This window comes from Scyliorhinus torazame, chromosome 8 (assembly GCF_047496885.1).
Source record: "Scyliorhinus torazame isolate Kashiwa2021f chromosome 8, sScyTor2.1, whole genome shotgun sequence".
Classification (NCBI taxonomy): domain Eukaryota; kingdom Metazoa; phylum Chordata; class Chondrichthyes; order Carcharhiniformes; family Scyliorhinidae; genus Scyliorhinus; species Scyliorhinus torazame.
Window position 1 is genome coordinate 137,046,346 of NC_092714.1, and position 25,011 is coordinate 137,071,356.

General features: G+C 45.1%; 1 protein-coding gene across 1 annotated transcript in view; it reads left to right on the forward strand.

Moving 5' to 3' along the window:
* cab39l (calcium binding protein 39-like) overlaps positions 1 to 10,615 on the forward strand; it is a 258,002-nt gene extending 247,387 nt beyond the window's left edge. The window contains exon 10 of the mRNA XM_072514243.1: positions 9,114 to 10,615. Coding sequence (XP_072370344.1) covers positions 9,114 to 9,302 — 189 coding nt within the window. The 3' untranslated portion in view covers positions 9,303 to 10,615. The remainder of the gene's footprint in view (positions 1 to 9,113) is intronic.
* The last annotated feature ends 14,396 nt before the right edge of the window (positions 10,616 to 25,011 follow it).

Sequence of the window (25,011 nt, forward strand, 5' to 3'; positions counted from 1 at the left end):
CGTGAGGGTTGTAGTGCTGGAGGAGGTTAGAGGGAAGGGCACGGCCCTGGTGGAATTTAAAATTGAGCCATTTTGTTGGAGTCTGTGTAGATGAGCGTGCACAGGGGTGATGTGTGAATAGAGTTCAGTGTGCGTCAAGACACAAGTTCTCTGGACATGTTGATATTCTGTGTTTATTAAAGTCTCGATATGTATGAATCACCTTTGAGCTATAACCAATTTCCAACTTTAATTGTTATTCCTAAATGTTTTGCACTCAACTTAATGTTCAGTTCCTTGTGTATTAAATGCTTGCAGCAAACAATAGTTGGGTGTGTGTTGTCTATAAACTGAGGGTGGAGTGTACATTCATCGTTTTGTCAATTCATGTTCATTTTATTTAAAACAACATGTCAAATCCCTACAATGGAAGTTTTTTCCCCAAAACATTGTTTAACCTTGCCCCACTTTGATGCATGGGTTAACTCAATTGGGGTTGTATTTAGGTAATTTGAAGCCCCGAGGGTTTCTGAGGAAACGAGGGTTGTGAAATTAAAACCAAATCCCATTGCTCAAGTAAGCAGCGTAATTCTAGCCACTCCTGCTCCTCAGCAAAGAGAAAATCTGAGCATGTGACCCTTCAGGTCTCATTTAGTTCAATTTTTGTGTAATGCAAATCTGCAAGTCCTTTATCTAATTGAGGCTGAGTCAGTTCCACTAAGCTGTTGCTTATATTAAATGGGACAATGTGCCCAAAATGTACCTGATGTGGGAGCAATGAGTGCAAAAACCATTACTTGCTTCCTTAAAAATGGCTTGGCAAATGTTGGTTTTGTAGAGGTAAAACTGCACTCTATGTAAATACTGCTTCCTATTACTTTTGTAACCAGCAAATAGAATGTGATGGAATAACTGTCTTGCCTGTAAAGAAACATTTCTTCTATCTTGCAGTTAGTGAAAGTGCAGAGTGTTTTTCACCTCCATTGTCATAATCAGTAAAGGGAATGAGTTACATAGAATGACATGAAAGAGAAAATAGCATGCATCAGAAAAGGCCAGTGGGCTAAAGCAGGACTTGTTTGTCACTAGCCACAAGCCAGTGTGATTTTATCTTCATGAGCCAAAGCATTAGGTTTCCGTTTTTTAAATTTATTTATACCTTTTCACGGCTGAGTAGCTTGCAAGTCCCACTGACCTTACTCATGTTTTCTCATAAGTAAGACTGATTTATTTGAAATACAGAGGTGGATTCCTTTACTGAGAATGTACAGATACGCTAGGGTGATACAGTTGACATTTGGAATCTGTTAAGCTGTGAAAATGATTTGGAGAGTCAGGTGCCTACAGTGGTCGTACTGCTGTAATTTTATTCTGAAGTGCAATCAATCCTCGAGCATATGATTCTATGATCCTCAGAATCATAGAATGGTTACAGCACTGAAGGAGGCCATTCAGCCCATCATATCTGCATCGGTACTCCATAGGCATTGACCTAGTGCCTCCTCCCAGGCTTTCTTCCCAAAGCCTTGTACATGATTCCTTTTGGGATAATCCAATTCCCTCTTTAAATATCTCAATTTCACAAACCTTTGTTCTTCTAAAGCTCTGCACTATCCTCCTCACTTTGCAATGGCTCCAAATTTTGTATTATCCTCAAATTTTGAAATTGAGTCCAGTACATCAAGGTCTAGGTCATTAATATATAACCAGAAAGCACGGCCCCAACACTGATTCAGGGAACTCTACTACAAGCATTCATCCAGTCCGAAAAACCTCGTTAACTACTACTTTGTTTCCTGTCACTCAGCCAATTTCGTATCCATGTTGCTACTTTCCCTTTTATTCTATGAATTATAACTTTGTTCACAAGTCTGTTGTGCAGCACTGTATCAAATGACTTTTGGAAATCCATGAATACTACATCCGTTGCATCATCTTCCAACTCTCTCTGCCTCATCAAAAAACTTCCAAGTTAATTGAGCACAATTTGCCCTTAACAAATTTGTGCTGGTTTTACTTAATTTACCCACATTTGCCAAGTGACTTAGTTCAAATGATGCATGTAAATTGTATGAAGCAGTCATTACATTTTGATGGTTCCTAAAGCTGTAAAGGGGCTGTTTAGCACAGGTCTAAATCGCTGGCTTTGAAAGCAGACCAGCAGCACGGTTCAATTCCCATACCAGCCTCCCCGAACAGGCGCTGGAATGTGGCGATTAGGGGCTTTTCACAGTAACTTCATTGAACCCTACTTATGACAATAAGCAATTTTCATTTCATTTCTTTTCCAAAATTAGCAAAATGTAAAACTGTTCTGTTAAAAGCTTCTTGGAGATTTGTTATGCTGAGCTATGGTACTGAACCAGTAACCCAAAGCATTGCAAATTTAAACTCCACCATGGCAAGTTGTGAAATTAAAATGAATAAATTTGACAATTTGATGATTTGTATCAGAAAATAATCAATGGCTTGCAAAGAAGATAACCTGCTGCCCTTTCTCGTTCTAGTTCAACAATATGCAGTTATTTCTTAATATCCCCTGAATTAGGTCAGCAATTGCCTCAGTTCCACAGCCCACCACCTTGGGGCATGTGGGAACTGCAATAAATTCAGCCTTAACAGTTGTCCACGTCCTGAGAAGTTTTTTTTTTTTAAAAGTTCATGTTTTAAAAAAAGACATGCATCTGTTTTTCATTTTCTTTTCCTGTTTTTTGAATGTTAAAAATGAAACTTTTGGATGAGGTTTTCAGTCAAGGCCACGTCTGTCTACTTATGATGTACAAACTCCCATGCTGCAACATTAGCAAAGAATTCCCCATTGCCCTTCCCCCACCCTCAACCAACATCAGATCATCTAAATACAAATTACAACACTGAAACACAAGACCATGCCAGTGTTAATGTTCCACACAAGCTTTCTTCCACCCAACTTTACCTTATCTAACCTGATCAGCATTTCCTTCTGTCCCTTTATCTGTCATATAGTTACTTAGTTTCTCCATAAATGCACCTAAGCCATGTATCTCAAATAAAGGATAACAGTTGCACAGTGGTTATGTTGCAGGGCTAGTAATCCAGAGGCCAGGATTAACGATCCAGAGATTTGAGTTGAAATACCATCATGGCAACTAAATTCAGTTAATGATCGAATAAATCTGGAATACAAAGCCAGGTATATCATAAAAATATAATCCATCTGTTTCACTAATCTCCTTTAATCATCAGAAATCATGTTTCTACTAGGTCTGACCTCTGGCACTGCAGATCCACAACAATGTGACTCACTCTTAATTGTCCTCTGAAATACCTTAGCAAGCCACTCAGTTGCACCAAAACTGCCAGAACCTTCACCACACAACCTGCAACAGTTCAAAATGACTCATCTTCTCGAGGGCAATTAGAGACTGGCAATAAATGCTGATCTTGCCAATGGCACCCAAATCCCATTAATGAATTAAAGAAGATAAACTATTCCATGTGTTAGCAAGTCCCGCATTCTAACCACACTCTGGGTAAAGAAGTTCTCCTAAATTACTTATTAGATTTAGTAGTGACTATTTTATAATGATGGCTCCCAACTTTGGTTTCTCCCAAGTGGAAACAAATTGAACCCCTGCATTTTGTTTGCATTTGCATCGTCTTATTAACCTGGTCACTAGTCTGACATTCATTTACTGTTTGTGGGACTTTGTGTACAAATTGGCTGCAACATTAGCTGACATGTAGCTGCCAGCCATCTGCTTCTTGCATGGATGGTCAATGTTTTACACGCTGTTTGCCCTGAATTTGATGAGGTTGGCCATGACATCAGCTGTTCTCTGAATGGGTGGGAAGGGATTAAATTAAGCAGGTCACCACAGCACTATTGACTCATGTCAGAGCAAATTGTGTAGTGCACATGAGATTATTTTATATTTTCATCAATTGTGAAAGTTAGGGCAGCACGGTGGCCCAGTGGTTAGCACAGCTGCCTCACAGCGCTGAGGTCCCAGGTTCAATCCCGGCTCTGGGTCATTGTCCGTGTGGAGTTTGCACATTCTCTCCGTGTTTGCGTGGGTTTCGCCCCTACAATCCAAAGATGTGCAGGTAGGTGGATTGGCCACGCAAAATTGCTCCTTAATTGGAAAAAATGAATTGGATACTTTAAATTTTTAAAAAATTGTGAAAGTTAACCGGTATCTTTGTGTTCAAATCTCTCCTTTTGCATCATTTCTCTGGCGCCTCATGCAACAGCCCCACCTGCCTCAGATCCCTCTCCACTTCTAATTTTGGCCCCGAACGCATGCTTGATTATTATAGTTCCACTGTTGGTAGCTGTGCCTTCTGCTGCCAAGGCTCCAAGTTCTGGAGCATCCTCCTCAAACCTTTCTGCCTCTCCACAAATGTCGTCTCCTTTAGGTCATTTATTAAAACCTTCCACTTTGACCATCCTTTGGTCACCTGTTCTAATATCTGTGCCTTGGTATTAATTTTTGGCTTGACGCTTGTGTGAAGCACATCGGGGTTTATTTTCTTGCGTTGAAAGGTGCTATAGAAATGAAAGTTGTTGCATACAACCAGGGTTATAAGTGGTAAATATAGTTTATAGAATCATAGAATTCACAGTTCAGAAGGAGGCCATTCGGCCCATCGAGTCTGCACTGGCCCTTGGAAAGAGCACCCTACCTAAGCCCACACCTCCACCCTATCCCCATAACCCAGTAACCCCACCTAACCTTATTGGACACTAAGGGCAATTTAGCGTGGCCTATCCGCCTAACCTGCACATCTTTGGACTGTGGGTGGAAACCGGAGCACCCGGAGGAAACCCATGCAGACACTGGAAAACGTGCAGACTCCGCACAGACAGTGACCCAAGCCGGGAATCAAACCTGGGACCCTGGAGCTGTGAAGCAACTGTACTAACCACTGTGCTACCGTGCCACCCTGGCAGCAGAGAGCTTAAGGAAGAGGACAGCATGATATTTATACACTCAATTAAAACACAGCATGGGCATGCGTCAACTTTTCATAATTTTGACTTGGGGTGAAAGGCAAAGCCAAATGCACACAGTAGTGCCCTTGGCAGAAGTGCAATTGTATTACATTGATGTGTTTTTGGTATGTTTCTCCCAGCAGTGCAGCAAAGAAATAAAACACTCTATCCAATTCCCAGCAAGAACTGAGGAATCTGCCTACTCTTAGCTCGGCTAATTTAGTGTATACTTAATACACATTTATATAATTTGCAGTTGCTCTGGTCAAGGTGTGCCCTTAGATTTTAAAACTACAACTCGAGGCTAATGTCAGATCAGAAAGTTGTATGTCTGGTTCAGAGGACATTGTGTTTATCTGCAAATGTATAAAGTTAAAATAAGTTCCAATTTAGAGGCACTGTACTATTATGTAAATGTCACCACAGTCCCAGAGGACCATATGCTGCTCTCCCCTTTAAGAACTTACTGGTGGCGATTTAACCTGAGGGTCACCACACCCCAGGCAAGGGACAAGATTTTTTAAAATAAATTTAGAATGTCCAATTAATTTTTTCCAATTAAGGGGCAATTTAGCACGGCCAATCCACTCAAACATGGGGAGATGTGCAAACTCCACACGGGCTGCGACCCAGAGCTGGGATCAAACCAGGGACCTCGGTGCCGTGAGGCAGCAGTGCTAACCACTGTGCCACCGTGCTGCCCTAGGCGAGGGGCAAGATTGATAGCCTCAGCCGGGTTGGGATTTGAACCAAAGCTCAAGCTTTTGGCATCACTCCACAGCACGAACCAGCCGTCCAGCTAATCAAACCTCCCCCTGTACCATTACCTCTGTTCCTTTTGTAGTAACTTTAGAATTTTAATACCACATCACTTATTATTTATATCGGAATAACCATTCCTGATATAATGTTGGTAGAAATTACTATGAATGAATTTTTCACTGCGGTTAATACATGGCTGCTTTCTTTTGGAATTGACCTATAAAAGTCATTGTGCAATACATTTCTAGCTTTGTACTTTACTGGCTGTGAAGCACTTCAGGGCATGCTACGGTTGTGAAATCGTGCTGTAGATATGCAAATTATTTCTTCACAGACAAAAAGTATGGAAATCCCAAATCCCATTCTTATCAAATAATGGGTGAGATGTTCTCCGTTTGGGAGACTATGTACTCTCTCCCCCCCCCAAGAGGTGAATTGCAACTGATTTGCGATCCGCTGGAGGTGCAAATCAGGAAGCGAATCACAATCCTCAGCCATGCAAATTTCTTCCAACCCCAGATTTTCTGGTCCTTCCTCCAAGTGCAGGAGTGACCCGAGACCCCATAGAGACCCCTCCTAAATTTAGGGCGTCTCCTTATTTATGGGATCTAAATAGAAGGACCCCCCCCCCCCCCCACCACACACACACAAAGACCTCTCCTAAATAGCCCTCCCACAGAGAGCCCATAAAAAGGAAGATGCCCTAAATAAGGAGAACTCCCACAGACCCCTCCCCCCAGAAAGGAGAGAACTATCCGGAAGGCCCCCCCCCCCCCATAGAAAAGAGATTCCTGTCAGGAAGCCCTCCCAGAAAAGAGACTCCTGTCAGGAAGTCCCCTAGAAAAGAGAGATCTGTCAGCAGCAGCCCCCCCCCCCCCCCAGAAATGAGACCCATTATCTGGAAGCTAGAGAGCAGTCCCGACATGGGCATTGAAAATAATTACTGTTGTAACACTCACCTGGGCAGTACACCTGCTGGCCCAGTCACCAGAAGCACCACGTGTTAATTCCTAGAAAAAGAAACCAGTGACCTGTGTTTGAAAAACATCAGAAGTATTTTTGTGAGGCTCTCTACTTAGTCAATGAAGAAACCAGTGTTTAAACTCCTCTGATCCTTGAGCTGCAAGCCATTCATAAATTTCCCTTACTGGGCTGTGATCGACAGCTTCCACGCACACAGCTGTCAGTCTTGCTTCATTCATCATCTTTCACGGTTGAGTAACTCAAGTGCTCTAACCACAATGTTTATAAACATCAAACATTAAAGAGAGTTAAGTGCATTCCAATCATCCCCCTTTCACGCTTGAGTGATTTTGAAATGGTCAGCTGGAAATTCACAGCACTTAACTCTTTTTGAAGTGGTTGATGTTTATAAAAGCTGGGAAATACTTGTAGTAAATCCCGCCCATGTGATTTCCGACCCAGAGGACTGGAGAATCACGAGGGTCTGGAGAATATGGTGTTCGACCCACTAAGTGGATGCAAATGGGTCGTTAAGATCCATTTAAAGCCACCCGCTGACACGTGGGCGCAAACCTCAATCCCATCGCTGGGGGTCGGAGCATTGGAAACAGTTTCGCACTGGCCCGTCTTCTTCACAACACCCGATTCTCTGCTGCGTTGGGAGCCATGCGGCGGGCGATGGAGAATATCACCCACTGACTCTTCCTAACAAGTTTGTTGTCCGTTTATCAGGATTTGGTTTTCAACTGCTTATGAATCGAAGACACATTGTCTTCTGCTTGAAACTATTGCACTTGTTAGAAATGTTTTGGTCCTATTATTGGAACATAATTCTAGTTATTGATAGTGTGAAATGCATCAGGAGTATTTTTCTGAGGCCCTCCACTTAGTCAATGAGGTAATCGCATATAAATTCCGTAAGTTTTTCCTTTTCTCCATTTCCCACTCCTCCCCTCCCATCCACTGTTTCGCAAGCTTTGTCACCCATTGCCATATTAGAGGTAGCGTTCCTATCTCTGGGCATAGAGGCCCCCGTTTGAAGTCCCATGCCATGTCTTGTTGGCCACAAAAGGAGGGTCCATAATGCTGTTCAACAGGCTGATGATCAGCCCAGGGAGTCGTCGTCCCCCCCCTCTTCCCCAAAGAGGAAAAAATGCGTGAAGCTGTGCTTTAAAAAGTTTGACAAAAGGGGTGGGTGGTTTTGTTTGGGCCGGTGTCATCTGTGCAGCATTCTCTGAGGTATCGATAGGAGGTGCATTCCTTTGGAGGAATGCTGCATCTGTCAGTTTTACTTCCCTTTTGAGATGGGAAGTGTGACTGGGGACGAGTGCACAACATCTGGTGTAGTGTCCCAGGGCAATTGAGCTTTTGTGCTTCAAACGTAACTAACTGAAATATCTTGCAAAAGGATAATAAATTTACAATTGGATATTTCAGTCATTGATAACCAGTTAATGTCAGCATAAGCTCTTTTTCTTAAAATGTTTTGCTTAGTTTTATAATATTGGAACTGTATGTCTTAAAATAACTATGGCAGAAAAACTGGGAGATCTTCCTTTTAATTGGATTGATCACAATCCCACATAAATATCACTATAAATTTTCCATAACAAAGCAGGAAACCCTCTTGGTGACCAGACAGCTGAAAGTAATTTTCATCTTAACTGCAACTTTATTCTACAGCCAATGTGTATTGTAAGAATTTGATATTCTGTGCTGCCCCGCTGGTTATACTGTTGGTGTAAAAGTTCCTTGCTGTTCTGTTTAATCTGTCCATTGCCCAGTGTCCTACCGGAGGAAACAAAACCCCTTTTGTCTTTCTACAGCCTCAAGCTTCCTTGCATTTCTATCCTCATCCAAATTTTTTAAATAAAGAAGGAAATGAACTGTGTGTATGTGAACAGTTTGCCGTAAACCACAGGAGAACTCGGGGTGTCATTTAAATGAGTTAAGCAGGTAGTCAAATAAATCCCCATGTTTAGTTTGTTAAATTTCCAGTTAGTGCAGCTAATCAAGATTTTGTGAAATATAGAATTGGGCAGCACAATGGCGCAGTGGTTAGCACTCTGCCTCACGGCGCTGAGGTCCCAAGTTCAATCCCAGCTCTGGGTCACCGCTGTCCATGTGGAGTTTGCACATTCTCCCCGTGTTTGCATGGGTTTCACCCCCACAACCCAAATATGTGCATGTAGGTGGATTGGCCACGCTAAATTGCCCCGTAATTGGAAAATTGGGTACTCTATAAAAAAAATAAAAAATAAAAATTTAAATATAGAATTGAATTTGTGAGATGGCGTAAAGTGGGCATAGATTTGATGCCACGGTAGGAGGAAGCTTAAAATGGTATACATGAAATTTGGACACCGCAAGTTAAGCTGCATTTGCCTAATTTATGAATAATTTGCACATTTCTTTCTCTCTTTGCTCTTCCTAGGTTTTTGTGGCCAATCCCAATAAAACACAACCTATCCTGGACATCCTGTTGAAAAACCAGACCAAACTGATAGAGTTCCTCAGTCAGTTTCAAGCAGACAGAACAGATGATGACCAGTTTAATGATGAGAAATCCTATTTGATCAAACAGATCAGGGATTTGAAAAGACCAGCGCCTCAACAATCGTAACATATTTGGTTCAAAGCAGTATCGATGGATGGAGCTTTAACTATTTGCCGCACCTGTATACAATTTGATTACATTTCTTTGTAGGGAAGGGATTGTGTAGTAACAGTAACTCACTTCTAATATTTATATATAATAAAACTAATTTTATTCATGCATATTGTCTTTGAGTGCCTGTATATTAGTTATTTCCCCCTCCTACATCTATGGTTATATGTGGGTTTAGGAGTTTACATACTTGTACAGCAGCAGTGATTCTTGCCCTGATAGTTTTAAATTTTTAAGTAACTGTGACTGGGATTAGCATGTTGTTGGTGAGGTGGCTATAGCCTTGGGTCGGATCTAGTTTGCTACTGTATTACTATGTAAGTGAGGTTATTTTTATTTTGAGTGCGTTTATCACTGTGGATTAGGGAAAAGTCTGCGGCAATATCTTTTCGCAATGGTAAATTTGCAGAGCTTGCTACTTTTGAAACATTTCTGATTAGCTTTAAGAATGGGCTGATCCCATAAGGCACCCACCATGATAGCCCTGCATTAGATTAGCTAGAGACTATTTAACATTGCTAAATGGCAAAAGCGGACACCCTCAGTCTATCTATGTAAACCTACTCATTAATATTGGTACACAATTTTTATTGTGAACAGGTCAGCATAAAGCAGATAAAGAATGATTGGTGAATATTTTCTTTACATATAAAATTGAAACCATGTCCCGATCATTTTTCTTATTTACTTCAAAGGGGTCAAGCTGTAATTTAATTTTGTGGTTGCACATATCATTTTTCTTTCCAAAACGTGTAATTGTACATAAGTGGTTGCATAGAATGAATACTTGATACAATGTATGGCTGCATTTAGAAGTAAATGCTCTGATGGTCAGCTTTTCACAAAATCACAAATACAGCCTAATTTGAGTACTTTTTAAATAAAAGATATTAAACTTATGAAAAGCTTAATTTGTTTTTTGTTTTAAATGATTTATGCTGTATGTTTGCCAAAACTGTTTCACTCGGTTTCACTTTTAAAGATGTAATATGAATTCTGTATTGTGTTGAGGTCATTAATTCCCATAAATTGCTAATCATGCTTTTTTACAGTTCAAAATCAGATGGTTTGGGGGAATTCTTTATGTACTATGCTATGAAGTTGCAAACATTGTACCAGCCTTACTGAGACAGTTATTACTGAAGAAAATAATCTAGAAACTACTTCAGAGTAAATTGATAAATTGTTTATTCCACTGGTGAATAACGATTCAACATTTGTGTAGACATAGTTGAAAAATTAAAAAAACTTACTGATTTAAGACTGCAGCTCTGGTCCATTATGGTGCTTTGATGTTGAATGAGAGCATGTATATAAGCAAACAGTTTTTAAATAAATTTAGAGTACCCAATTATTTTTTTTCCCAATTAAGAGGCAATTTAGCATGGCCAATCCACCTAAGCTGCACATCTTTGGGTTGTGGGGGGTGAAACCCACGGGAAGAATGTGCAAACTCCACACAGACAGTGACCTGGGGCCGGGTATTTCTCTTTTTAAAGCACTGTTTAATCTTTTGTTAATTCTTTCCTCTTCCACTTCTTTTGTTCCCTCTTAAATTCTGTCCCTCCCTTGGAGGATGGGTTCCATGGACAACAGCAATCCTCCAGAGCCTCATTCAAGTGACTGCTTGTATGACGCAGGCTGTTGGACTAGAAAGAATGTGGATCCTTTTCTGGTCTGATATCCACGTGTTTCCAGCCAGGATCACTGAATAGCAATTCAGTGCTGATGGAAGAGCAGCTTGGAGTTTACTCACTTGCACCTACTGGTAACTGGATTGAGGGCAATAGCTGATTCCTCATGGAGCTGTACAAAGGATACTTACAACTCATTGGGCTGAACTAAGTTTGACCATTAAGGGCGGCACCGTGGCGCAGTGGTTAGCACTGCTGCATACGGCACTGAGGACCCAGGTTCGATCCCGGCCCCGGGTCACCGTCTACGTGGAGTTTGCACATTCTTCCTGTGTCTGCGTGGGTTTCACCCCACAACCGAAAGATGAGCAGGTTATTTGGATCGGTCATGCCAAATTGCCCCTTAATTGGAAAAAAGATAATTGGGTTCTCTAAATTCATTTTTTTTAAAATGTTTAAGTTTGAACTTTATTATTATTATTATTTATTAAAAGATGGAAGGGATCTAACACACAGCAACATCCGATCTGAGCTCCAACTGATTAGAGGTATCCCTACTGTCTGACTTCAACAGAGTCATCCATTGTGGGTACATGAGTGAAGTCAGAGAGCCTGTGAATTAAACCTAGGATCATCTTGTCAGTTTTGGCTACATGCTGCCCACTCAAAAGAAGTATTGGTAAAGTTATGGATGAGTTTTAATTACTGTGACACTGCAAAGTCCTCCAGGAGACTTTATATGGAAAGTCTGATAGACAACTAATACCAATGAATTAATTTTTAAATCATTCTCTGAACTTTTTGCAGCATCTATTTTGAGATCTCAATTTTTTTTAAGCTTGTTATGGACCAAATCACAGTAAGTGCAACTGGGCCATGGGACAACAAATATGGGAATCACCAAAAGCAATATTCCGAGACAATCATGATTTATATCAGTTGTGAAGGTCCTAGGAAGTCCTATTGTATCCAAAGATGCATATACTAGTTTGTCACAAATAAATTGCAAATGTGTTCAGATTGGATGTTGCTGTGTATTAGATCCCTTTCATCTTTTTGGAGCTAAAATTCAAACTTGGTCCAGCCTGATGGGCTGAAAATGTCCTTTGTTAATTTCATGACGATTGAGGTTATTGAACTTAATCCAGTTCCCAGTAGGTGGGAATCCATAAACTCAAAACTTCCCATCCATTAACACTGAATTGCTAGAATGTATGCATTGCTGCCTAGGTCCCGATTTTCCCTCAAGAAGGTTGTGGTGAGTTACCTTCTTGAACTGCTGCAGTCCATGTAGCGTAGGGACACCCAGTGCTTTTGGGGAGAGATTCCAGGATTTTGACCCAGCGACAATGAAGGAACAGTGATATGATTCCAAATCAGGATGTTGTGTGGCTTGGAGAGGAATTTGTACCCAGGCATCTGCAGCCTTTGTTCCTCGAGTAGGTAGAAGTCACTCACCGGTATGGGAGGTGCTGTCGAAGGATCCTAAATGAATTATGCCTCTGTGTTGATGGTGGACGGAGTGAATGTGTGTGGATGGGGTACCATCCTGGATTTATCCTGAATGGTGTTGAGCTTCTCGTGTTGTTGGAGCTGCACTCATCAAGGCAAGTGGAGAGTATTCCATCACACTGACTTGCGCCGTATAGGTGGTGGACCAGCTTCGAGGAGTCAGGAGGTAAGTTTCCCCCCCCCCCCCCCCCACCTGAGTTCCTGTCCTGTCGGTAGTTCCAGGCCTTCTGTCAGTTCACCCAAGGGCACGAGTCTGTCTCCTATGCAAAAGTCCCTGACTGCTAGTGTACCCCCTCCGTTTGGTCACCATTTTTTAAAAGATGGCGTTGTGCATAGCTGGTGGAAATTTCTGGTTGCCGCAGATGGGGGACAACTCTCAAACTTGAATGCCTCATTTGGTTCAATTTCTTCAGATTGCCTACCACTACTGGGAACCTCGGCAGTACGTTCATCTTGATTGCACCCTCCCCACCAGGGAAAGCAGGAGTGCATCCCATCTCTAGGTCCTTTTTTAACTTCCTCTGCCAGATTGGTCAGATTCCACTTGTGGATCTGTGTCCAGTAAAGGGTAATCTGGATCCCTGGGTAGCGGAATTTGTTTTGGGCTAGTTTGAATGGTAGCTCTGCCAGCTCTGTCCCTCCCCCATTCGGATTCACCGGGAATGCCTCGCTCTTTCCCAGGTTGAGTTTGTAGCCCGAGAAGGTTCCAAATTCTTCCAGGAGCTGCGTGATTGCTTTCAGGCTGTTCTTTGGGTCCGAGACGTAGAGGAGCAGGTCATAAGCATAGAGCAACACTCTGGTTCTCTGCCCCCTCTTTGGATGCTCTTGCAGCTTTTTGTGTCGCAAAGTGATTGCTAGGGGTTCAATCGCCAGGCTGAACAAGAGCTGGGACAGTGGGCATCCCTGCTTTGTGCCTCTTTGCAGCTGGATGTAATGAGAGCTGGTGGTGTTGGTCCAATGAGGTGAACCCTGTCCCTAGCCCAAATCGCTCCAGTACCACTTGCATCACCTCTGGTCTCTCCCTGGAAGGGGTCATTATTACATTCAGCAGCTGCCTAATGTTTGCAGTTAGCTGTCTACTCTTAAAGCTCGCCTGGTCCTCTGCGACCACCTCTGGTACGCAGTTCTCCAGTCTCTTGGCCAAGACTTTCGCGGGTATCTTTGCGTCTACATTGGGCAGTGAAATGAAATGAAAATCGCTTATTGTCACAAGTAGGCTTCAAATGAAGTTAGTGAAAAGCCCCTAGTCGCCACATTCCACGCCTGTTCGGGGAGGCTGGTACGGGAATTGAACCGTGCTGCTGGCCTGCCTTGGTCTGCTTTAAATGCCAGCTATTTAGCCCTGTGCTAAACCAGCCCCTAGGGTCTGTACGATGCACATGCCGTCTTTGTCTTTTTTGGGTATCTGGGATAGCGTGGCTTGTGTTAGCGTTGGAGGCAGTGTGCCTCTCGCTAACGGGTCTGCAAACATCCCTTGGGTGTGAGACCAGGGCTGGTGCAAATTTTTTATAGAGGTCCACCGGGAACCCGTCCCGTCACAGTGCCATTCCCGCCTGCATGGAGCTGATGTTCTCCATGATCTCTCACTCCTATTGGTGCTTCCAGCTCTCCTCCCAGTTCCCCTCCCACCTATTGTCCCCCACGACTGGCATGTCCAGTCCATTGAGGAACTCTTTCATCTCCGCGTTCCCTTCGGGAGGCTCGGAGGTGTACAGCTCTTGATAGATTGCCTTAATCGTTAGGTTTGACCTCTCTTTGTTGGGTTACCAGTCTGACTTTGCTATTCTTCACCTGGGCTATTTCTCTCGTGGCTGCCTGCTTTCTCAGCTGCTGAGCCAGTAGGCGGCCAGGCTTTTCTCCGTTCATAAAAGGTCACCCGTGTCTGGCTGAGTGGTGCACTACCTTTCTGGTGGACAGTAGGTTATAGTCCATTTGTAGCTTTTTCCTCTCCACCAGAAGCTCTATGGTCGGGGCCTCGGAGAACTTTTTGTCGACCTCCAGAATGAAGTTCATCAGTTGTTGCCTAGCTTCGCTCCCTTCCCTGTCTCTACATGCCTTGTAGGCTATAATCTCTCCCCTTATGACCGCCTTCAGTGCCTCCCTGAAAGTGGAAGGTGAGACTTCCCCATTCCGGTTATTAGTAAAGTACACTGGGACTTTAATTATTGAAGGCACTATGTAAATGGAGGTCACTGGTACAGACGTGATGGGTCTCTTAATATGTTAGGATAAAGGCAGCAGAGTATTTGATGGGCTGAAGTTTATGGAGGATGCAATGTGGGAGGGCAACCAAGAGAGAACTATTTTTCCAGCATATTTTTCTTTAAGCTGGACTTTTGTTGTGGTAAAAATTCTATTTCAAATCTATCCATTACCTTGGATGCTACTGTTAGGAATGATCTCTTCCTTTTTGTCTATCTTTGTGTACTTCTGTTTTCTCTTGCAATTTAACTATTTCAGTGAAACCTAGAGGTAACAGACATGTGTTAGTTACCTCTAGACTAGATTAGAAACTAGAAATAATGAAGACTCATGTGCGAGTACCTTTTAAGAAATGGGTGTTTTTTATCGAATAACTGTAGGGGTGTACCTTTAAGAAATGTGTGTTTATTACTGCAGTGATGTCAGAGTGTGGGTGGAGCTGGGCTGTCTGTCAGCTTTTAGTTTCACTTTGAGAAAAGCTTGGGTGTGTGTGTTTTTTTGGTTTCGTTTCAGTGTTGGAGCTGCAGTCCAGATTGGGGGCTTGTCCGGGATAACAGTCTGTCTATTGGATTGCTTAGTGAACTTAAAAACAGTGAGGGGTGAGCATATTGTGGTTGCTTTTCAGGTGTGGTATTCCAGTTTAAGTGGGGAGTGTGTTGTGGACAATGGCTCTTTCAGAGGCTCTGAAGTTTTTGGGGGTGGAGACGGTCACACGCAGTACCTTACGGACAGAGACTAAAAGCAGACTGTTAGATTTGGCAAAAACATTGCAGTTAACATTACCTGACAAAATGTGAAAGGATGAGATAATTATGGCGGTGGCTAAGCATTTAACATTGCCTGAGATACAGTTTGACTCATTGGAAATGGCAAAAAATTCAGTTACAAATTAAACAAATGGAACATGAGAGAGAATTAAAGCAGCTTGAATACGAAAGAGCGAGAGAGGAAAGGGAGAGCGAGAGAGGAAAGGGAGAGCGAGAGGGGAACATAAGAACTAGGAACAGGAGTAGGCCATCTGGCCCCTTGAGCCTGCTCCGCCATTTAATGAGATCATGGCTGATCTTTGTGGACTCAGCTCCACTCTCCGGCCCGTACACCATATCCCCGAATCCCTTTATTCTTTAGAAAGGTATCTATCTTTTTCTTAAAAACGTTTGAAGAAGGAGCCTCCACTGCTTCACTGGGCAAGTTCAAGACTTCCTGGAGACATCCATGATCAAAGCACTGGCACACACCTACTCAAATTCTGCCTGGATACATTCGTCACCATTCTCCCCTGCTCCACTATGACATGCAAGCCTTGATTCTCAACAATGGAACCACCACAGACCCAATGTGTGTGCAAACTGATGTCAAACAGGGCTGTGTCCTCACACCAATGCTCTTCTCCATCTTCCTCTCAGCAACATTCCACCCATCACCCTGGAGCTCACCACTTGTGTGGAGCTAACACATTGGACAACTGGGAAACTGTTCAACCTCTGATGCCTTCAGGCCTGAACCCAAACCACCGCAATTTCCTCATCAAGCTGCAGTACCCAGATGTTGCCTATGTGTGCGCACATTCACAGGCCAAGCTACAAATCATCGTTGTGTTGGGTGGTCTGGATCCGTGGAGTACATACAGGCCACCAACACTTAAAATAGTACAATACTATTTTATTAAGTTAGAAACTGTTGAACATACTTTCACTGTGGGTAACCACGATGTTAGATTAAACTAAAGACCTATGCCTGTCCTAACCAGTCTATGCACTCAGCACATGGTGAAGATCTGTGCTGTAAGCTCTGTCCTTCTGAGAGGCTGCATCCCGAATGAGCGGGAACTCTGATGCCTTCTGTCTATATAGTGAGTGTGCTCTAACTGGTGATTGGCTGCGGTGTGTGTGTTGATTGGTCTTGCTGTGTGTCCATCAGTGTGTGTGTCTGCACCATGATATACTGGTGTATATTATGACATCCCCCCTTTTATAAAAAGAATGTATGTGTGTGGCAATAAATAATGAGTGGTGAGAATGTTCCTAACTACGTGTGGGGTGCGAAGACATATTTGCAGGACTACGTACATGAGAACTAAGCTATTTACATGGAAGGTGCCTGGTGCAGAGAAGCAGTATGCAACAAAAGTAACGAGATCAACACTATATACAAACCAGGGAAACGATCAAACAGAGCAACTAAACAATTCGGAGTCCATAAGTTCGAAAAGTTCATAAATTTAGTCTCTGAGGTGGGCGACGAATTCTGGTTGACCGCCTCAAGGGTGGGTCGAGAGCCGCCGGTTCAGGAGTGGGCTGGACTGCATCAAAGTCAGGGGGAGGCAGAGTGACAGGGAGCTCTGCATAGTCCGTGGCAGGGTCAGCAGGAGAGTGAGGCGACACTGGAGGATCACGTGGCGAGCGTGGAACGAGACGAAGAGCGTGTTGATTGCGGCGCAGAATAGAGCCATCCGGTAGACGAACCAGGAACGAGCGGGGGGCCACCTGCCGAAGGACAAGAGCGGTTGCAGACCAGCCACCAGCCGGAAGCTGGACGTGGATGTTATCATCTGGAGCCAGAGCAGGGAGATCAGCTGCACGGGAGTCATGAGCCGCCTTGTGCTGTGCACGAGACAGCTGCATCCGGCGAAGGACCGGAACGTGGTCGAGGTCTGGGACATGGATGGACGGCACCATCGTCCTCAGGGTGCGACCCATGAGTAACTGGGCTGGCAACAGGCCAGTGGACAGCGGGGCGGAGCGATAGGCCAGCAAGGCAAGGTAGAAATCGGACCCAGCATCGGCAGCCTTGCATAGGAGCCGTTTGACGCTATGTACTCCCTTCTCCGCTTTGCCGTTGGATTGGGGGTACAGGGGACTGGACGTCACATGGGCAAAATTGTACCACCTGGCAAAGTTGGACCATTCTTGGCTGGCGAAGCAGGGGCCATTGTTCGACATAACTGTGAGCGGGATGCCGTGTTGAGCAAAGGTTTCTTTACATGCACGAATGACTGCAGACAAGGTGAGGTCGTGCAACTGTATCACTTCCGGGTAATTTGAAAAGTAGTCCACGATCAGGACATAGTCTCTACCCAGCGTGTGGAACAGGTCGATGCCCACCTTGGTCCATGGTGACGTGACCAACTCATGGGGCTGCAGGGTCTCACGTGGTTGGGCCGGCTGGAAGCACTGACAAGTGGGGCAGTTGAGCACTGTGTTGGCTATGTCCTCATTAATGCCGGGCCAGTACACTGCCTCTCGGGCCCGTTGGCAGCACTTTTCCACGCCAAGGTGGCCCTCGTGTAGTTGTTCCAGGAGAAGCTGGCGCATGCTATGCGGGATGACAATGTGGTCCAGTTTTAGAAGAACCCCGTCTACTACCGCCAGATCATCTCTGACATTATAGAATTGAGGGCATTGACCCTTGAGCCACCCGTCCGTTAGGTGGCGCATGACATGCTGTAGCAAGGGGTTAGCCGCCGTCTGGCGGCGAATTTGGACGAGGCATTCATCCGAGGCAGGTAGATTGGAGGCCGCGAATGCCACATGGGCGTCGACCTGGCAGACAAATCCCGCTGGGTCACATGGAGTGTTGACTGCCCTGGAGAGAGCGTCAGCAATGATGAGGTCTTTGCCTGGGGTGTATACCAGCTGGAAGTCATATCGCCGGAACTTGAGAAGAATACGCTGGAGGCGAGGCGTCATGTTGTTCAAGTCTTTCTGTATTATATTAACTAGCGGGCGATGGTCGGTCTCGACGGTTAATTGAGGAAGTCCGTAGACATAATCGTGAAACTTAACCACACCGGTCAGAAGGCCCAGGCACTCCTTTTCTATCTGCGCGTAGCGCTGCTCCGTGGGGGTCATCGCATGTGACGCATATGCAACGGGGGCCCATGATGAGGCCTCATCACGTTGAAGGAGCACTGCCCCAATGCCGGATTGACTGGCATCGGTCAAAATTTTGGTTTCCTTTGCTGGATCAAAGAAAGCTAAGACTGGGGCCGTGGTCAGTTTTGCCTTGAGTTCTTCCTTTTCGCACTCATGGGCAGGGAGCCATTGGAAGTCTGTCGTCTTCCTGACCAGGTTCCTGAAAGCCGTGGTATGAGAGGCGAGGTTAGGGATGAATTTCCCTAAAAATTTGACCATGCCCAGAAATCGGAGGACCGCCTTCTTGTCCTCTGGTGTTTTCATCGCTGTGATGGCAGCTACCTTGTCCGCATCCGGCTGCACACCCAATTGGGAGATGTGGTCCCCGAGGAACTTGAGTTCCGTCTGACCAAAAGAGCATTTGGCCCTGTTGAGGCGGAGGCCATGCTCATGTATACGTCTGAATACGCGCTGGAGACGACTAACATGCTCCTGCGGGGTGGTGGATCAAATGATTTTGTCGTCGACATAGACACGAACACCTTCAATACCTTCCATAATTTGTTCCATAATCCTATGGAACACTTCTGATGTAGAGATGATCCCTAACGGTATCCTGTTGTAACAATATCTGCCAAAGGGGGTGTTAAATGTGCAGAGTTTCCCGCTGGATTTATTGAGCTGGATTTGCCAGAACTCTTTTGACGCATCGAGTTTGGTAAAGAGCTTGGCGCGAGCCATCTCACATGTGAGCTCTTCGCACTTGGGAATTGGATAGTGCTCTCTCATAATATTGCGATTTAGATCCTTGGGATCAATGCAAATTCTCAATTCGCCGGAAGGCTTTTTTACACATACCATGGAACTGACCCAGTCGGTCGGTTCCGTGACTTTGGAAATCACTCCTTGGTTCTGGAGGTCCTGCAGCTGCTGCTTGAGGCGGTCCTTAAAGGGTGCTGGGACCCTGCGAGGTGCGTGCACCACAGGCGTGGCATTCGGTTTTAATGAAATCTTGTAGGTGTACGGGAGAGTGCCCATGCCCTCGAAGACGTCGTGGTACTGGTTGATAATGGCGTCGAGCTGCGCCCTGAAGTCGGTGTCCTGAAAGGCAGACGCATCAGCAGGAGAGAGAGTGAACTCTCTGAACTAGGTTCAACAGCTTGCATGCCTGCGCGCCAAGCAGGGAGGCTTTCGAGGAGCCCACGATTTCAAAGGGAAGGATGGCTTTGCAGGACCTGTGCGTCACTTCAAGTTGGCATGAGCCGCTGGCAGCAATGGCATTGCCATTATAATCTAGCTGATGGCAGGATGGCTGGTTTGACACTGAGGCTTTGGAGGTCAATGAGATTGGCGGAGGCACCGGTTCCAGGCGGAATCGTATTTGGGACCGGTTGACCGTAAGGGTGACACACCACTCATCGTCTGGATTGATGCTGTATACCGATAGAGGCTGGATTCTTTGCTTCGGGGACACCCTGTTTTTTGTAACGATACCGACTCGAAAAGGCGCCTTCGGGTCCTCGGTGTCAATATCGGGTAGCAGGTCCGAATCGGACTCGGTGACCGTGGGTTGAATGGCCCAGACATTCCTGAGGGGCTGGCTGGAGCGACAAGAGTTGGCAGGCTGAGCTGATCTGCATAAAGCAGCATAGTGGCCAAGTTTGCCACATCGCAGGCATCATTGGGATTTGGCAGGACATTGCCGCTTTAAGTGGGCGGAGCCACAGTTGCCGCACGTTGTAGTATCAGTACGTTCGCAGCACCACCGCGCATGCGCGGTGCGGTCGTACGTGGTGCGCGCCTGTGCAGTACGTCAGTACGTTCGTCGACGTCGCCGTCCCCTCGTTCGGTGCGCACAAGCGCGGGAGTCTGCGAAAAGTGCGCGAAATGGCCGCCCTCATCCAGGCTGAGGCCCTGGAGTTGCTCGATTGCTTGGACCCGTTCTGCCTCGTGGGGACCTTGCCGCGCCGTTTCAGCCGCTTGGATGTGGGAATACCGACTAATGGCGTGTTTGTGTAGCATGTATAAACCTCCCCCCCCCCCCCACCCCAAACCATCAAGATCCGTGGTGAGCTCTTGGACAACGTGGAACAGCTCCCATACCTCGAGATCCTCCTTTCGGTGCAAGCAGATATTGACGACAAAATTTAACATCGACTCCAATGCGCCAGTCCAGTCTTGAGACGCAGGAGGAACAGAGTATTCGCAGACCGCGACCTCAAACCCACCACCAAGCTCATGGTCAACAGAGCAGACATGGTCCCTGCCCTCCTGTATGCATCAGAAACATAGACAATGTACAGCAGACACCTCAAATCCTTGGAGAGATATCACCAACGCTGCCTCTGCAAAATCCTGCAAATCCACTGGCAAGATAGGCCTACCAACGTGAGCATCCTCTCCCAGGCCATTATCCCCAGTATTGAGGCACTGATCATGCTCAATCAGCTTCGATGGACGAGCCACATTGCCCTGATACCTAACACAAGAATCCCGAAACAAGTGCTCTAATCTGAACTCTGCAATGACAAGTGATCACTTGGAGGGCAGAGGAAATGCTACAAGGACACTCTGAAAGCCTCCCTAAATAAAGGCAACATCCCGACTTCTGGTGGCAGCCATGGAGTGAGTGGTTACACATTTAGTGCCTCCCGCTTAAGGTGGATTTTGTTGGTCCTTTCTCACTCATATGGGATGTTTTTGGAGGGTAAAAGGTGTGTGAGTGCCCAGGGAAGGTAATAGTCCTCTGGTGAGGCTGCTGTATAGATCAGAAGATGAAAAGTGCCACAACAAAGAAAGAGCAGCTGGAGCAGGAAAGTCTTTGTGGTGCGCCACAGGTGAAGATGGCGGAGGGCAAGGGGGCAGTGCTGCCCACCCAGTGGTCGACGTAGCTGCTGGTGGAGTATTTGAACGGCAAATTCCAACAGCAGAGGAAAGAAGCTTTGGAAGACTTGATTAAGGTGGTGAAGCCCATCAGAGCGGCGTTTGAGGGAGTGTAGCAGCCAAGCGTTAACAGCGGAAAGAGAGCGCAGAGTCAAAGGGTCCCACCTGTCCACCTTATCAAGCACCATCTGCCAAACCTGTGGCAGAGTCTGTGGATCCAGGATTGGACTATTCAGTCAACGCAGAACCCTCCTCACCGGAGTGGAAGCAAGTTATTTCCGACGCTGAGGGACTGCCCCAGACAGAGAGGGCACATTATCAACTTCATCATCATCCGATCCAGTGATCAAAAGGACACTCAAAAGTAGCGTTTTCAGAGACTAAGTATTAAGCTGGCTTTCACATGAGGGATTTCCCTTCTTTTTTCATTCTTAAAAATAAATTTAGAGCACCCAATTCTTTTTTTCCAATGAAGGGGCAATTTAGTGTAACCAATCACCGACACTGCACATCCTTTTGTGTTGTGGGGTTGAGACCCAGGCAGACATGGGGAGAATGTGCAAACACCACACAGACAGTGACCTGGGACCGGGATTGAACCCGGGTCCTCGGCGCCATAGATCATACAGTGCAGGAGGCCATTCGGCCCATCGAGTCTGCACCGACCCACTTAAGCCCTCACTTCCACCATATCCCCATAACCCAATAACCCAATAACCCCTCCTAACCTTTTTGGTCACTAAGGGCAATTTATCATGGCCAATCCACCTATCCTGCACGTCTTTGGACTGTGGGAGGAAACCGGAGCACCCGGAGGAAGCCCACGCAGACATGGGGAGAGCGTGCAGACTCCGCACAGACAGTGACCCAGCGGGGAATAGAACTTGGGACCCTGGCGCTGTGAAGTCACAGTGCTATCCACTTGTGCTACCGTGCTGCCCACCTTATAGTCCGACTTCACAGCACCATCCAATGTGGGTGTTGTAATGTAGTGGTTATGTCTCTGAACTGGAAATCACTGGAGAACAGGAGTTTGTAATCCCACCGTGGCAGTTTAAGAAATGTAATTAAATTTTAAGAATTTTAAAATAAAAGCTGATATAAGTAAAAAATACAAAGAAACTGCTGGATTGTTGTAAACACCCCCTCCCCCTCCCCCACTCTAGCTTTCTAATATTCTAATATTCTTTAGGCAAGTAAACCTGGTGTTCTTACTTGGTCTGGCTTGTATGTGACTCTAGCCCAACACCAACTTGGTTCGTTCTTAGCTACCTGCTGAAAGGGCCGACCAAGCCACTCATTTCTGGTAACAGATAGGCAACAAAGGTTGATCTTGCTATTGGTGTCCAAAACGTGAGAGAGTAAGCCAGAGGCTTCAGTAAACGTGCTGGCTGAAAGAAAAATGAAAAACAGAAGAGGACAACTTTTCTGCAGTTATCAGTAATCTGAGTGGTTTGACATTTATATATGGGAAAATAATGGTAGTTAGATGGGATATTTCCAGTGACATCAGGTCATAATCTGTATTAGGGAATACTTCCAAGTTTTGATCAAAATCAGCTTCTTTTCTATTTGCAAGTGATACTAACTCCTTTGCAATTCAGTTGGCAGGATAACATTTTATCAAATTATTTAAATAGACAGATCAACAGAAACATACTCAGCTGATTTTTTTTAGTTTGGGCTTTTCCCCAATTCATTTTCCATGCCTCTAGTGAGTATCAGAAGCACATTGGGTGGGATTCTCCGTTGGCTGATGGCAAAATCGCGAAACGTGATTGGGTGGAGAATAGGTTCCGACACTAAAATTGCGGCAGGCGCCGATTGGACGCCAAATTGCAATTCTCCGTCATCTTGCCAGTGGCGTGAATGCCGTCCGGAACGCACTTACAGCAAACACTGTTTGCACATCATCTGTGGGTCCGACGTTCTCCGGGGCGTCCGCGATGCTCCTCCTCCGATGAGCCGAGTTCAGAGTGTCAATCATGGACTCGCCGAATTCGGCACTGTTCTTCATTGGAATAAATTGTGTTCCGCGTGGTGCACACGGTACTAGCCCCTCCACACTTGCTGAAGTCAGTCCAGGTTTGGCGCCAGTTCTGCTGTTGTGAAAGTCCACCAATTCTGTGTCGGCGTCGACACTTAGTTTCAGAAACAGAGAATCCTGTCCTTTGTATTTTCTATTAGCTGAAACCTATTCTTCACTCCAGAACTAGCCTACCCTAGTTCATAACATTCTTGCTACAAGGCATAAGCCAATCAGGACTGAGATGAGGAAGAGCTTCTTCTCTCAGAGTTGTAAACTTGTGGAATTCTCCACCACAGAAAACTGTTGGAGCCGGTTCATTGGATATACTCAAGAGGGAGCTGGACAGGGCCCTTGTGGCTAAAGGGATCAAGGGGCATGGAGAGAAAGCAGGAGTGGGATACTGAATTTGCATGATCAGCCATGATCATATTGAATGATGGTGCAGGCTCGAAGGGCTGAATAGCCTACTCCTGCACCTACTTTGTATGTTTCTATAATAATCAACTGAACCTCAGGATGAGTTGTTTACTGGAGAATATGTTGGTTTCTCACTAAATTATTTGTCAGTCCCAGGTGGGAAATTCTACACCTCTTCAGTAAGAGGCACAAGGCCCATTTACGTTCTCCAGTTGATGTTAACACCTTCTTTTATATGCCTGGCCTATTGGGAACTTCCCTGCAGAAGTCACACCAGAAGTTCCCCCTTCCCCTGCCTGAGGTACATCAGAAATTTGTGTAATTTCACAGGAAAATCTTCCCTGCTATGTCCAGTTCTTACATAAAATACAACACATGAGGGGCACCTACCCTATTTCTAATCTATTTTCCATTCTTGAGTGTTGTATGCCCCCCCGCACCCACCACTGCCTGTTCACTTTCGGTTTCTGTGATGGGTGATTGTTGCTACAGGAACCCCCTCTAGTGGCTTTCCTGAGAACTAGAAAAATTCTGTACTAAATACTGAATTATTGAAAGACTGGCTTTCAATTTACCACAGTAAGGAAATAATTTACATTTAAATCCTGTTCTCACTCCCTCAGGATGTCCTACCATGTTCACAGTCAATTAAGTACTTTTTTGAGACACTGTCTTAAAGTAGGAAATTTGGTAGTCAAGATGTGAACAGCAAAATGCCAGGGACAGGACTGTGATCATGCCCAGATAATCTATTTTAGTACTCTTTGTTGAGGGACAAACAGTGGCCAGGGTAACAGTACTAACTCTCCCATAATGCTTCAACAGTTTGACATGGGAATTTTTATGTCCATTTGAAGGAAGATGGTTCTTCGTTTAGCATCTCACCCAAAAGATGGCACCTCTGACAATGCAACACTTCTCCAATATTGTACAGCCTAAATTGTGTGCTCAAGTTTCTGGAGCGGAACTGAAGCGGTGACGCTTCCCATCGATTACAATAAAGCAATTGTATTGCAGTTACTTTTTTTTTTAACATTCCATTCCCCTTCCCTGGAAGGAATAATTAATGCTGAAAAATATTTATCAGCAGCCTCAGACCTTGCCAAAGAGATAATTTCTGATGAGGACGTTTA